General features: G+C 45.6%; 1 protein-coding gene across 6 annotated transcripts in view; it reads left to right on the plus strand.

The window, feature by feature from the left end:
• Window positions 1-15,256, plus strand: part of CEP164 (centrosomal protein 164) — a 218,879-nt gene that overhangs the window by 108,125 nt on the left and 95,498 nt on the right. For 5 of the 6 annotated variants that reach the window (XM_066606019.1, XM_066606023.1, XM_066606021.1 and 2 more), the window contains 3 exons: window positions 5,238-5,315; window positions 5,999-6,106; window positions 6,212-6,334. In XM_066606019.1, the coding sequence (XP_066462116.1) occupies window positions 5,238-5,315; window positions 5,999-6,106; window positions 6,212-6,334 (309 nt within the window). The remainder of the gene's footprint in view (window positions 1-5,237; window positions 5,316-5,998; window positions 6,107-6,211; window positions 6,335-15,256) is intronic. The other variant, XM_066606020.1, reaches the window with a different exon arrangement.

Below are 15,256 nucleotides of genomic sequence, written 5' to 3' on the forward strand. Positions count from 1 at the left end.
CCTGTGTGCTGAGCTCTGGTTATATCGGACCACGCTTGACCTCCAATCCTGTGTGCCGAGCTCTGGTTATATCGGACTACGTCTGACCTCCAATCCTGTGTGCCGAGCTCTGGTTATATCGGACCACGCCTGACCTCCAATCCTGTGTGCCGAGCTCTAGTTATATCTGACTACGCCTGACCTCCAATCCTGTGTGCTGAGCTCTGGTTATATCGGACCACGCCTGACCTCCAATCCTGTGTGCTGAGCTCTGGTTATATCGGACCACGCCTGACCTCCAATCCTGTATGCTGAGCTCTGGTTATATCTGACTACGTCTGACCTCCAATCCTGTGTGCTGAGCTATGGTTATATCGGACCACGCCTGACCTCCAATCCTGTATGCTGAGCTCTGGTTATATCGGACCACGCCTGACCTCCAATCCTGTATGCTGAGCTCTGCTTATATCTGACTACGTCTGACCTCCAATCCTGTGTACTGAGCTCTGGTTATATCCGACTACGTCTGACCTCCAATCCTGTGTGCTGAGCTCTGGTTATATCTGACTATGTCTGACCTCCAATCCTGTGTACTGAGGTTTGGTTATATCTGACTACGTCTGACCGCCAATCCTGTGTGCTGAGCTTTGGTTATATCTGACTATGTCTGACCTCCAATCCTGTGTACTGAGGTTTGGTTATATCTGACTACGTCTGACCTCCTATCCTGTGTGCTGAGCTCTGGTTATATCCGACTACGTCTGATCTCCAATCCTGTATGCTGAGCTCTGGTTATATCTGACTACGTCTGACCTCCAATCCTGTATGCTGAGCTCTGGTTATATCTGACTACGCCTGACCTCCAATCCTGTGTGCTGAGCTCTGGTTATATCCGACTACGTCTGACCTCCAATCCTGTGTACTGAGCTCTGGTTATATCTGACTATGTCTGACCTCCAATCCTGTGTGCTGAGCTCTGGTTATATCTGACTACGCCTGACCTCCAATCCTGTATGCTGAGCTCTGGTTATATCCGACTACGTCTGACCTCCAATCCTGTGTGCTGAGCTTTGGTTATATCCGACTACGTCTGACCTCCAATCCTGTGTACTGAGCTCTGGTTATATCTGACTACGTCTGACCTCCAATCCTGTGTACTGAGCTCTGGTTATATCTGACTACGTCTGACCTCCAATCCTGTGTGCTGAGCTCTGGTTATATCTGACTACGCCTGACTTCCAATCCTATATGCTGAGCTCTGGTTATATCTGACTATGTCTGACCTCCAATCCTGTGTGCTGAGCTCTGGTTATATCTGACTACGCCTGACCTCCAATCCTGTATGCTGAGCTCTGGTTATATCCGACTACGTCTGACCTCCAATCCTGTGTGCTGAGCTTTGGTTACATCTGACTACATCTGATCTCCAATTCTGTATGCTGAGCTCTGGTTATTTCTGACTACGTCTGACCTCCAATCTTATGTGCCGAGCTCTGGTTACATCTGACTACATCTGATCTCCAATTCTGTATGCTGAGCTCTGGTTATTTCTGACTACGCCTGACCTCCAATCCTGTGTGCTGAGCTCTGGTTATATCGGACCACACCTGACCTCTAATCCTGTGTGCTGAGCTCTGGTTATATCTGACTACGTCTGACCTCCAATCCTGTGTGCTGAGCTCTGGTTATATCGGACCACGCCTGACCTCCAATCCTGTGTGCTGAGCTCTGGTTATATCGGACCACGCCTGACCTCCAATCCTGTGTGCTGAGCTCTAGTTATATCTGACTACGTCTGACCGCCAAGCCTGTGTGCTGAGCTCTGGTTATATTCGACTACGTCTGACCTCCAATCTTGTGTGCCGAGCTCTGGTTATATCTGACTACGGCTGACCTCCAATCCTGTGTGCTGAGCTCTGGTTATATCGGACCACGCCTGACCTCCAATCCTGTATGCTGAGCTCTGGATATATCTGACTACGCTTGACCTCCAATCTTGTGTACTGAGCTCTGGTTATATCCGACTACGTCTGACCTCCAATCCTGTATGCTGAGCTCTGGTTATATCTGACTACGCCTGACCTCCAATCCTGTGTACTGAGCTCTGGTTATATCTGACTATGTCTGACCTCCAATCCTGTGTACTGAGCTCTGGTTATATCTGACTACGTCTGACCTCCAATCCTGTGTGCTGAGCTCTGGTTATATCTGACTACGCCTGACTTCCAATCCTGTATGCTGAGCTCTGGTTATATCTGACTATGTTTGACCTCCAATCCTGTGTGCTGAGCTCTGGTTATATCTGACTACGCCTGACCTCCAATCTTGTGTGCCGAGCTCTGGTTATATCTGACTACGTCTGACCTCCAATCCTGTGTGCTGAGCTCTGGTTATATCCGACTACGTCTGACCTCCAATCCTGTATGCTGAGCTCTGGTTATATCTGACTATGTCTGACCTCCAATCCTGTGTGCTGAGCTCTGGTTATATCTGACTACGTCTGACCTCCAATCCTGTATGCTGAGCTCTGGTTATATCTGACTACGTCTGACCTCCAATCCTGTATGCTGAGCTCTGGTTATATCTGACTACGTCTGACTTCCAGTTCTGTATGCTGAGCTCTGGATATATCTGACTATGTCTGACCTCCAATCCTGTATGCTGAGCTCTGGTTATATCTGACTACGCCTGACCTCCAATCCTGTGTGCTGAGCTCTGGTTATATCTGACTACGTCTGACCTCCAATCCTGTGTGCTGAGCTTTGGTTATATCCGACTACGTCTGACCTCCAATCCTGTATGCCAAGCTCTGGTTATATCCGACTATGTCTGACCTCCAATCTTATGTGCCGAGCTCTGGTTATATCTGACTACGTCTGACCTCCAATCCTGTATGCCAAGCTCTGGTTATATCCGACTATGTCTGACCTCCAATCTTATGTGCCGAGCTCTGGTTATATCTGACTACGTCTGACCTCCAATCCTGTATGCTGAGCTCTGGTTACATCTGACTACATCTGATCTCCAATTCTGTTTGCTGAGCTCTGGTTATTTCTGACTACGTCTGACCTCCAATCTTATGTGCCGAGCTCTGGTTACATCTGACTACATCTGACCTCTAATCCTGTGTGCTGAGCTCTGGTTATATCTGACTACGTCTGACCTCCAATCCTGTGTGCTGAGCTCTGGTTATATCGGACCACGCCTGACCTCCAATCCTGTATGCTGAGCTCTGGATATATCTGACTACGCTTGACCTCCAATCTTGTGTGCTGAGCTCTGGTTATATCCGACTACGCTTGACCTCCAATCCTGTATGCTAAGCTCTGGTTATATCTGACTACAACTGACCTCCAATCCTGTGTGCTGAGCTATGGTTATATCGGACCACGCCTGACCTCCAATCTTGTGTGCTGAGCTCTGGTTATATCCGACTACGTCTGACCTCCAATCCTGTGTGCTGAGCTCTGGTTTTATCTGACTATGTCTGACCTCCAATCCTGTGTGCTGAGCTATGGTTATATCGGACCACGCCTGACCTCCAATCCTGTGTGCTGAGCTCTGGTTATATCGGACCACGCCTGACCTCCAATCCTGTATGCTGAGCTCTGCTTATATCTGACTACGTCTGACCTCCAATCCTGTGTGCTGAGCTCTGGTTATATCTGACTACGTCTGACCTCCAATCTTGTGTACTGAGGTTTGGTTATATCTGACTGCGTCTGACCGCCAATCCTGTGTGCCGAGCTCTCGTTATATCCGACTACGTCTGATCTCCAATCCTGTATGCTGAGCTCTGGTTATATCTGACTATGTCTGACCTCCAATCCTGTATGCTGAGCTCTGGTTATATCTGACTATGTCTGACCTCCAATCCTGTATGCTGAGCTCTGGTTATATCGGACCACGCCTTACCTCCAATCCTGTATGCTGAGCTCTGGATATATCTGACTACGCTTGACCTCCAATCTTTTGTGCTGAGCTCTGGTTATATCGGACCACGCCTGACCTCCAATCCTGTATGCTGAGCTCTGGATATATCTGACTACACCTGACCTCCAATCCTGTGTGCTGAGCTCTCGTTATATCCGACTACGTCTGATCTCCAATCCTGTATGCCGAGCTCTGGTTATATCTGACTACGTCTGACCTCCAATCCTGTGTGCTGAGCTTTGGTTATATCCGACTACGTCTGACCTCCAATCCTGTGTGCTGAGCTTTGGTTATATCCGACTACGTCTGACCTCCAATCCTGTATGCTGAGCTCTGGTTATATCGGACCACGCCTGACCTCCAATCTTGTGTGCTGAGCTCTGGTTATATCCGACTACGCCTGACTTCCAGTTCTGTATGCTGAGTTCTGGATATATCTGACTACGCTTGACCTCCAATCCTGTGTGCCGAGCTCTGGTTATATCTGACTACGTCTGACCTCCAATCCTGTATGCTGAGCTCTGGTTATATCTGACTACGTCTGACCTCCAATCCTATATGCTGAGCTCTGGTTATATCCGACTACGTCTGACCTCCAATCTTGTGTGCCGAGCTCTGGTTATATCTGACTACATCTGACCTCCAATCCTGTATGCTGAGCTCTGGTTATATCTGACTACATCTGACCTCCAATCCTGTATGCTGAGCTCTGGTTATATCTGACTACGCTTGACCTCCAATCTTGTGTGCTGAGCTCTGGTTATATCTGACTACGCTTGACCTCCAATCTTGTGTGCTGAGCTCTGGTTATATCGGACCATGCCTGCCTCTCATTGGGTTCCAGACCTGAGAACCAACATCCAGGATAATGTACTCAGCCATACTGCAGAAAATGTCCCGGAATGGATGAAGAGCATGATAGAGAGTTGAAGGTGAGGGTTTGTCCCCCAAATTCCTCAGATGTCAGTCTGATGAAAGATTTGTGGGATGTGCTGGTAAAACAAGTCTGATCCACAGAAGCCTCACCGACTTACCGACGTCTGATAACATCTTGTGCGGATAACACAGGACACATGGGAGGTCTTGTGGAGTTTGGGCCTCCGCGGCTCAGAGCATAAAGGAGATCCCACATCAGGAGGGTTATGGCTGATCAGTGCACATTGCATATCCGTGTCCTATGGCACGCTATACATGTTGGTTGACCAGAAAGACCTCCTCACTACTAGAAGGAAGGTATCCGGCACACAGGTTGTGTGTATGAACAAGCTGATCATCTCTGTTGGTGGTGAACCGTTACTGATCTTTTCCTTTAAATTCTTATTCAGCTCCTTGAGTCTTTGGAGGAAAAACATTTAGAAGATTTGAAGCAGCTAAGAGCAGAAGTTCTGGAGAAACCTCACAAGGTCTGGACAGGGGGCGCTTTGGGCGGTCTAAATTTTGTCGGCTTCTCTGCCACTGATTGGTTGACTATTTAACACAAATGCTTGTGTGCTGTGCGGAAGCTGCCCTTTATCTCCTGCTCATGCTGTGACTCTCTTAAAGGGCTTTGTGCCAAGACTGTATCCCTAGGGACCAGGGTGTATGAATGTCACTAAAAGGGGTCCTCAGGGACTCCCTTATGGCCGCACGGTGAGCGGTTCCCATCTTGGTGGGCCGTATACCATCCTTGTAATTACAGGGCAGCCATTCATCTATATGGCTATCCTGAAATACTACATTTTCCCTCCCGCGGTTGCTGCGGGGGAATTTTTCTCTGGCCACCGCTTACTTCAGCAAAATCGGCTGTTTGCTGGGGGTGGGACCTAGGGCAAATGGCCATTTGCCCCCTGAACCCACATTCTGAAAGGGATTGTACAAGTTGGCCCAACCCCTTTAAATCTAGTCTATGAGTTATAGTATTTGTGAGCTGAGATCTAGGCTACGAGTGCTAATTGTGTGGTGCTGTGCAGCTATGGACAGTCCTTGTATTTAGGGATCAGTGTGGCTCACCCATACAATAGTTGTCAAGTGGGAAGCTTCCTATAAGGTGTTTCTCCACAAGAGTGGATGTTTAAATGTAATACAAATAATCTTTTCTGCATCTCAGGAAGCATCTGAACTGCAGAGTATAAAGCAGAAGGAGGATTCTTTGACACCAAGTGAATTGTACCTTGCTAACAAGAAAGCCACCCAAGTGTTGGACTTTGAAGCACAGGTATTGGCTTCTTATATGTATAAGGGCCCATTCCTTACAAGTATCACACATTGTGTATTCACAGTTCCCTACTGCAAATCAAGTCCGTTTTCAATCCTGTTTTAGATGAAAGACCTCTTGCAAGAAAAACGTGAGGCGTTGCAGAGAGACCATGAAAGCAAATTGGAGCGTATGAAAGAGGAACATGACCAGGCGGTGGAGGAGATGCGGCGTCAGCTGGAGGAGGAGGTAAGCCGTGTGCTATGCCTTACCGCTAGGTTTATTCAAGTAGCGATCGGCCGACCACAGCAGACAGTTATTGATAAACTACAATGCTGGTAAAATATTGCTAATTTATCATCAGAAGACAAGACCAACAGTCACAGTGACTGCCAACAAAGCTGCAGTGCTGGGATGAGCGGATTCCATATGGTGACTGCACTATAGGGGAATCTATTCATTACCGGTAATCATGCTGCGCAGAGTGCACGCACATTAATTGTGTTGCCTGTAGGCCCAAGCTCTAATTTCCATGTGTCATTCACGCAGGCATACAGTGATAAGCAGCCAATCAACTAAGATGCAATTTTAGAATGGAAGTACTTAACTATTTTTTGTAAGTGTCCATTTATCTGGGTCTTACATTAGGTGAAAGTTTGGCAGACTCCTGTAACGAGGACATGGGGTTAAAATGAGGTACATTGGGGTTCCTAAAGCGAGGCACTTAAGGATTATGTGCAAACAGGATTGGTGAGGCAGATGTTTCATTATTCCAACAATGCATCGGGCAGGTGGCCCTTGCCAACGACTGTGACACGTTCCTTCTGTGCCCCTCTGCCTACTTCTCCTTTCTCTTTCCCTGGAAAGTAGAGGATGATCGTCCCCGTTCGGATTCAGCAGCGGTTTCAGGCACTCGGGTGTAGCCTCGGGTGTAGTAGCCACAGGTCTGAAGAGTAGTCAGGAGGACGCCAGAGCTTGTTGGTCCCCCTATTGGTCAGACTTCGAGCGTTGGTTCCCCTATTGGTCAGACTTTTAGCGTTGGTCCCCTTATTGGTTAGACTTCTAGCATTGGCTCCCTTATTGATCAGACTGTTAGCATTGATCCACTTATTAGTCAGACTTCTAGCTTTGGTCCCCCTATTGGTCAGACTTCTAGCTTTGGTCCCCCTATTGGTCAGACTTCTAGCTTTGGTCCCCCTATTGGTCAGACTTCTAGCTTTGGTCCCCCTATTGGTCAGACTTCTAGCTTTGGTCCCCCTATTGGTCAGACTTCTAGCTTTGGTCCCCCTATTGGTCAGACTTCTAGCTTTGGTCCCCCTATTGGTCAGACTTCTAGCTTTGGTCCCCCTATTGGTCAGACTTCTAGCTTTGGTCCCCCTATTGGTCAGACTTCTAGCTTTGGTCCCCCTATTGGTCAGACTTCTAGCTTTGGTCCCGCTATTGGTCAGACTTCTAGCTTTGGTCCCCCTATTGGTCAGACTTCTAGCTTTGGTCCCCCTATTGGTCAGACTTCTAGTGTTGGGTCCCCCTATTGGTCAGACTTCTAGTGTTGAGTCCCTTATTGATCAGACTGCTAGCGGTTTTTCCACAATTGGTTAGACTTCTAGTGTTGGTCCCCCTATCGGTCAGAAATCTAGCGTTGGTCCCCCTATTGGTCAGAAATCTAGCGTTGGTCCCCCTATCGGTCAGAAATCTAGCTTTGGTCCCCCTATTGGTCAGACTTCTAGCTTTGGTCCCCCTATTGGTCAGACTTCTAGCTTTGGTCCCCCTATTGGTCAGACTTCTAGCTTTGGTCCCCCTATTGGTCAGACTTCTAGCTTTGGTCCCCCTATTGGTCAGACTTCTAGCTTTGGTCCCCCTATTGGTCAGACTTCTAGTGTTGGGTCCCCCTATTGGTCAGACTTCTAGTGTTGGGTCCCCCTATTGGTCAGACTTCTAGTGTTGAGTCCCTTATTGATCAGACTGCTAGCGGTTTTTCCACAATTGGTTAGACTTCTAGTGTTGGTCCCCCTATCGGTCAGAAATCTAGCGTTGGTCCCCCTATTGGTCAGAAATCTAGCGTTGGTCCCCCTATCGGTCAGAAATCTAGCGTTGGTCCCCCTATCGGTCAGAAATCTAGCGTTGGTCCCCCTATTGGTCGGATTTCTAGCATTGGTCACCATACAGCTTAGAAGGTTTTGGTTATTTTTTTATGTTGCATGTATTTCTATTAACTATTCTACCAGTTCTAACTGTATTTGCCCCACCCCACCGCTCTGCTCCCATTTCCATTCCTTACGGCCCACTTACACGGAACGATGATTGCTCAAAAATCGCTAAAAAGCAATTGTTTGCATCTAAACGTGTGGCCATCGTGCACTGCTAGCTGATCGTTAAATTCAGGCCAACCTAAAAATCATCATTCGGCCTTATCGGGTAGTGCAGATAGCATTGTTTTCCCCTGGAGAACAAAGGAGCTGAATGAAGATAAGAGCCCTCCAGCTATTAACTGCATTGAGCTAAAGGCTTCATTTGCACACTAATAAGATATGAAGTAGCTGAGTAGCTACTTAATAGTTCATGCAAAATGATCACTCAAAGCAGTCACTGTCGTTTGAGCGATCATCTGCTGGTGTAAATGGGCCTTTAGTCCCAGGTCACTGACTACACTATCTTCCCCCCTATCTCTCTGGTTGCCCTCAATTTCCAAGTTTAAACACTCCTCCAACCTTCTAGCCATCTTCTCCGCCAGCACAGCTACATCCTCCCCATCCCTACGGTAGAGCCTGTAGCCAACAGTAAAGTCGACCAAGTTATCCAGGAACCCGAACCCCTCCGTCCTACAGCAACTCTGGAGCCACTTGTTTACCTCCCTGATCACCCGCTGGCTTTCTGGTGTGGCTCCACCTGCCTCTAACTTTGTCATTGGTGCCAATGTGTACCATGACTGCTGGATCCTCACCAGTCCCTCCCAGTAATCTGATCCACAATGTCTCAAACTCGAGCGTCAAGAAGACAACACACCGTTGGGGAAAAAATTGAGTGTTGCTTCAAAATGCTCCAATGACCCGAAATAGGCAGGAAATTATTTGTAACTCAATTGGATTTGGGTCAGGACTTGTCAGTGAACAGAAAGGGGTGCTGTGGAAGGTAACAAGTCACAAGCCTTAGGGATCACCAATTGGTTCTAAAGCTGCGCCAGGTACATCAGAAGGCATGCTCCAAATCTGTGAAGCTGCAAAGTCTGTCAAGTTAAGCTGTAGGACTGTGAGGACGAGTCGATGCGCAAGAAGCATCTTGTGACTCCATGAGTGAAGGCTAAACGCCCTATTTGGGCCAAGCAGTTTGAGTTGGAGCTCTGAAGATTGTGCTTCTCTGATGAGTCATTAGCTGAAATGATGGATGATCCCCGTTTGTTTGTAAGGAGGAAGCCGGGTAAAGAATTCCTAGAGGACTGCATTCTCTAAAGTTTCATATCCTGATGGCCTGTGGTGGGATCATATCAAAAGGTCCAGGCAGTAAAAAGAGGGATGGATATGTAGTAGCAGAATGGGATTCCGAATCGCCAGTTCAATCAGCTCAGTCAGTGGTTTCTGGATGGAAATGGCATTTTTATGTAGGACTAGCTTACCCGTCGCGCGTTGCTGCGAAGACAGACATGCATACATTCGTTTTTATATATCTAGATAACAACCAATCACAGCGCAGCTTTCATGTTACCTCAGTATAATATATAACAACCAATCACAGCGCAGCTTTCATGTTACCTCAGTATAATATATAACAACAAATCACAGCCCAGCTTTCATGTTACCTCAGCAGTATAATATATAACAACCAATCACAGCGCAGCTTTCGTGTTACCTCAGCAGTATAATATATAACAACCAATCACAGCACAGCTTTCATGTTACCTCAGTATAATATATAACAACCAATCACAGTACAGCTTTCATGTTACCTCAGTATAATATATAACAACCAATCACAGCGCAGCTTTCATGTTACCTCAGCAGTATAATATATAACAACCAATCACAGCACAGCTTTCATGTTACCTCAGTATAATATATAGCAACCAATCCCAGTACAGCTTTCATGTTACCTCAGTCTAATATATAACAACCAATCACAGCACAGCTTTCATGTCACCTCAGCAGTATAATATATAACAACCAATCACAGCACAGCTTTCATGTTACCTCAGTGTAATATATAACAACCAATCCCAGTACAGCTTTCATGTTACCTCAGTCTAATATATAACAACCAATCACAGCGCAGCTTTCATGTTACCTCAGTATAATATATAACAACCAATCACAGCACAGCTTTCATGTCACCTCAGCAGTATAATATATAGCAACCAATCACAGCACAGCTTTAATGTAACCTCAGTAGTATAAAAAGTAGCAACCAATCACAGCACAGCTTTTTCATGGTGCCTCAGCAGTATAAGAAATAACAACCAATCACAGCTCAGCTTTCATGTTACCTCAGTGGTATAATATATAACAACCAATCACAGCACAGCTTACATGTTACCTCAGTATAATATATAACAACCAATCACAGCGCAGCTTTCATGTTACCTCAGCAGCAAGAGAAATAACCAATCACAGCACAACTTTTATTCTGCCTCAGCAATATGAAAAATTGCAACCAATCACAGCACAGCTTTTTCATGGTGCCTCAGCAGTATAAGAAATAACAACCAATCACAGCTCAGCTTTCATGTTACCTCAGTGGTATAATATATAACAACCAATCACAGCACAGCTTACATGTTACCTCAGTATAATATATAACAACCAATCACAGCGCAGCTTTCATGTTACCTCAGCAGCAAGAGAAATAACCAATCACAGCACAACTTTTATTCTGCCTCAGCAATATGAAAAATAGCAACCAATCACAGCGCAGCATTCATTTTACCTCAGTGGTATAATATATAGCAACCAATCACAGCACAGCTTTTTCATGGTGCCTCAGCAGTATAAGAAATAGCAACCAATCACAGCGCAGCTTTCATGTTGCCTCAGCAGTATAACATATAGCAACCAATCACAGCACAGCTTTCATTTTACCTCAGCGGTATAATATATAACAACCAATCACAGCACAGCTTTCATGTTACCTCAGTATAATATATAACAACCAATCACAGCACAGCTTTCATGTTACCTCAGCAGTATAATATATAACAACCAATCACAGTGCAGCTTTCATGTTGCCTCAGCAGTATAACATGTAGCAACCAATCACAGCGCAGCTTTCATGTTACCTCAGTATAATATATAACAACCAATCACAGCACAGCTTTCATGTAACCTCAGTATAATATATAACAACCAATCACAGCACAGCTTTCATGTTACCTCAGCGGTATAATATATAGCAACCAATCACAGCACAGCTTTAATGTAACCTCAGTAGTATAAAAAGTAGCAACCAATCACAGCACAGCTTTTTCATGGTGCCTCAGCAGTATAAGAAATAGCAACCAATCACAGCGCAGCTTTCATGTTGCCTCAGCGGTATAATATATAACAACCAATCACAGCACAGCTTTCATGTTACCTCAGTATAATATATAACAACCAATCACAGCACAGCTTTCATTTTACCTCATCGGTATAATATATAACAACCAATCACAGCACAGCTTCCATGTTACCTCAGTATAATATATAACAACCAATCACAGCGCAGCTTTCATGTTGCCTCAGTAGTATAACATATAGCAACCAATCACAGCACAGCTTTCATTTTACCTCATCGGTATAATATATAACAACCAATCACAGCACAGCTTCCATGTTACCTCAGTATAATATATAACAACCAATCACAGCACAGCTTCCATGTTACCTCAGTATAATATATAACAACCAATCACAGCGCAGCTTTCATGTTGCCTCAGCAGTATAACATATAGCAACCAATCACAGCACAGCTTTCATTTTACCTCAGCGGTATAATATATAACAACCAATCACAGCGCAGCTTTCATGTTACCTCAGTATAATATATAACAGCCAATCACAGCGCAGCTTTCATGTAACCTCAGTATAATATATAACAGCCAATCACAGCGCAGCTTTCATGTAACCTCAGTATAATATATAACAGCCAATCACAGCGCAGCTTTCATGTAACCTCAGTATAATATATAACAGCCAATCACAGCGCAGCTTTCATGTAACCTCAGTATAATATATACCAGCCAATCACAGCGCAGCTTTCATGTAACCTCAGTATAATATATAACAACCAATCACAGCACAGCTTTCATGTTGCCTCAGCAGTATAATATATAACAACCAATCACAGCACAGCTTTCATGTTACCTCAGCAGTATAACATATAACAACCAATCACAGCACAGCTTTCATGTTGCCTCAGCGGTATAATATATAACAACCAATCACAGCACAGCTTTCATTTTACCTCAGCAGTATAATATATAACAACCAATCACAGCGCAGCTTTCATGTTACCTCAGCAGTATAATATATAGCAACCAATCACAGCACAGCTTTCATGTTGCCTCAGCGGTATAATATATAACAACCAATCACAGCGCAGCTTTCATGTTACCTCAGCAGTATAACATATAACAACCAATCACAGCGCAGCTTTCATGTTACCTCAGCAGTATAACATATAACAACCAATCACAGCACAGCTTTCATTTTACCTCAGCAGTATAATATATAACAACCAATCACAGCACAGCTTTCATGTTACCTCAGCAGTATAACATATAACAACCAATCACAGCACAGCTTTCATGTTACCTCAGCAGTATAATATATAGCAACCAATCACAGCGCAGCTTTCATTTTACCTCAGCATTCTTAATATCCAGCAATTGTCTTGTGATACGTTCGGCGGATGCATCATTTTGTAGTTGAACACGCCTCCCGTTGCTCGTAATGCCTTTTGCTTTCGTACTTGAGATGGAAATCAAACGATCTTTGTCTGGGGGGCATAACAGTCGACGATGCTCGTACGGCGCCACCTATTGTAGGATAGCTGTACTATGCCTATAATCTTCCCAGGAGTGTACTCAGCAACTTCCCAAAGTTTCATGGCGATCGGATGAATGGTGTAGTAATGCATAAAGGACAGACAGACAGACAGACAGACATTCATTTATATATATCAGGAAGTGAGAGAATTAGATTCCGTACGTAAAATTTGGACGCCAATTCTTTTGCGCATAGAATTGAATAATCGAGTTGGGACTTATTAACTTTTCCTATTTATGACATAATCAATGCTCCTGCCAAATTTCATGTTTCTACAACATCGGGAAGTGAGAGAATTAGTGGCAATGATGGAAATCGAACGATCTACGTGGGGGGGCGTAACTGTCGATGATGCTCGCACGTGCGCCACTTATTATAGGATAGATGTACTATGCCTATAATCTTCCCAGCAGTGTACTCAACAACTTCCCAAAGTTTCATGGCGATCGGATGAATGGTGTAGTAGCGCATAAAGGACAAACAGACAGACATACATTGTATTGTATGTATGTATATATATATATATATGTATATATATATATATATATATATATATATAGATGGAGCTCCTTACCACATGGCAAAAACTGTGATGCAAGTGTTAAATAAATCTGGACTCGAGGTAGTTCCATGGCCGAGCTGTAAGTGAACATGAACCCAGTAGAGAACGTTGCAGGAAAGGCGACGGGCTGTAAGTAATAAAGTGGGGCCAAGTTCACAGTCGCATCTTTTCAACTGATCCAACTCTATTAAAAACCGAAATCAGACAATGGGAGTGAAAGGGAAAGCATCCATAAGCATTTAAAGGCGGTGGTCAGTGAGTGGGGCTCAGTGGCTGCACTCTGGCCTTGCTGGGGTACTGGCTTCAAATCTCATCAAGGGCAATATCAACTTTGAAAACCTCCACACAGACATCCCCCTTGGTCAGATTAGAACAGTTAGGCCCCCTGTCTACGGGCAGGTTTTCACTACGTTCCCCACGGCGATAATCCGTCCGCAGTGAAAGCTCTCCTGGAGAGCGCGTCCCCCCTGTCATTGCGATTCTCCGCTCGCGGGCAGCAATTCGCAGCATGCTGCGAGTTTATCGCGATTCTCCGCAGTCAGCCTATCTATCAGATCCGCCTGCCGGCTCCTGCTTCTGGGCAGTGGTATCCCGCGGCAGATACCGCAACGCCCGTAGACAGGCAGCCTAACAGTGCTACCATGCCTGTTCTTCCTTCTTTCTTCTCTGCAGGAGGAGGCGAACAAGAAACACAAAAAGAACTTGCAATGTCCATGCAGATGTTGTACGAGGGGCTGCTGATAAGTCTTTGGCTTTGTGTTCTTGTTTCTATGGTAACGGATGTTACATCACATGAAAGCCTTATGTGTCTAATATATGTGTTTGTAGCTTATGGCAACAGTGATCTCAGCACCCGGGAAAACAACATGGCGGAGTCTAAGGGGATATTCACAGCCAATGAGAGCAGAGGAGTGATAAAGTCGGCGGCGGATATTCCTGGTGATATGTGGCAGACATCGGGGGATCAATGCCCTTCATATTCTACAGTTATGAACTGGGGGCCACTTCAGCCCCAATGATGAGGAACGTCCTGGACAACCGAGAGGGGTTGTTGTTCCGGAAATCGCCGATGCTGCGCACAACCTCATACTGGAGAATCGGCCAGCTGCAGGAATAGCCGCCATCATGGGGGTTTATGGGGAACATGTTTGTGTCATCATCCATGAAGAAGCCATCTGCAAAGTGGGTCCCCAAATGTCTGACAACAGATCAGAAGAGCATCGAGTGACAACTTCCCGGTCCATTGGTCAGCGTTTACGGACTGATAAGAACTTCCTGGATGGACTGGTCACTATGGATGAGAGCTGGATTTATGTGTATGACCCTGAACCCAAGGAGCAGTCAGAAGAGTGGAGGCACAGTGGTTGTCAGCCACTAAGGTGATGGCGTCTGTGTACAGATATATACAGCCACCACTAGGGGGAGCTCACTAAATACAAATATATACAGCCACCACTAGGGGGAGCTCACTACATACAGATATATACAGCCACCACTGGGGGGAGCTCACTACATACAGATATATACAGCCACCACTGGGGGGAGCTCACTACATACAGATATATACAGCCACCACTGGGGGGAGCTCACTACATA

This window comes from Eleutherodactylus coqui, chromosome 6, assembly GCF_035609145.1.
Source record: "Eleutherodactylus coqui strain aEleCoq1 chromosome 6, aEleCoq1.hap1, whole genome shotgun sequence".
Lineage (NCBI taxonomy): Eukaryota > Metazoa > Chordata > Amphibia > Anura > Eleutherodactylidae > Eleutherodactylus > Eleutherodactylus coqui.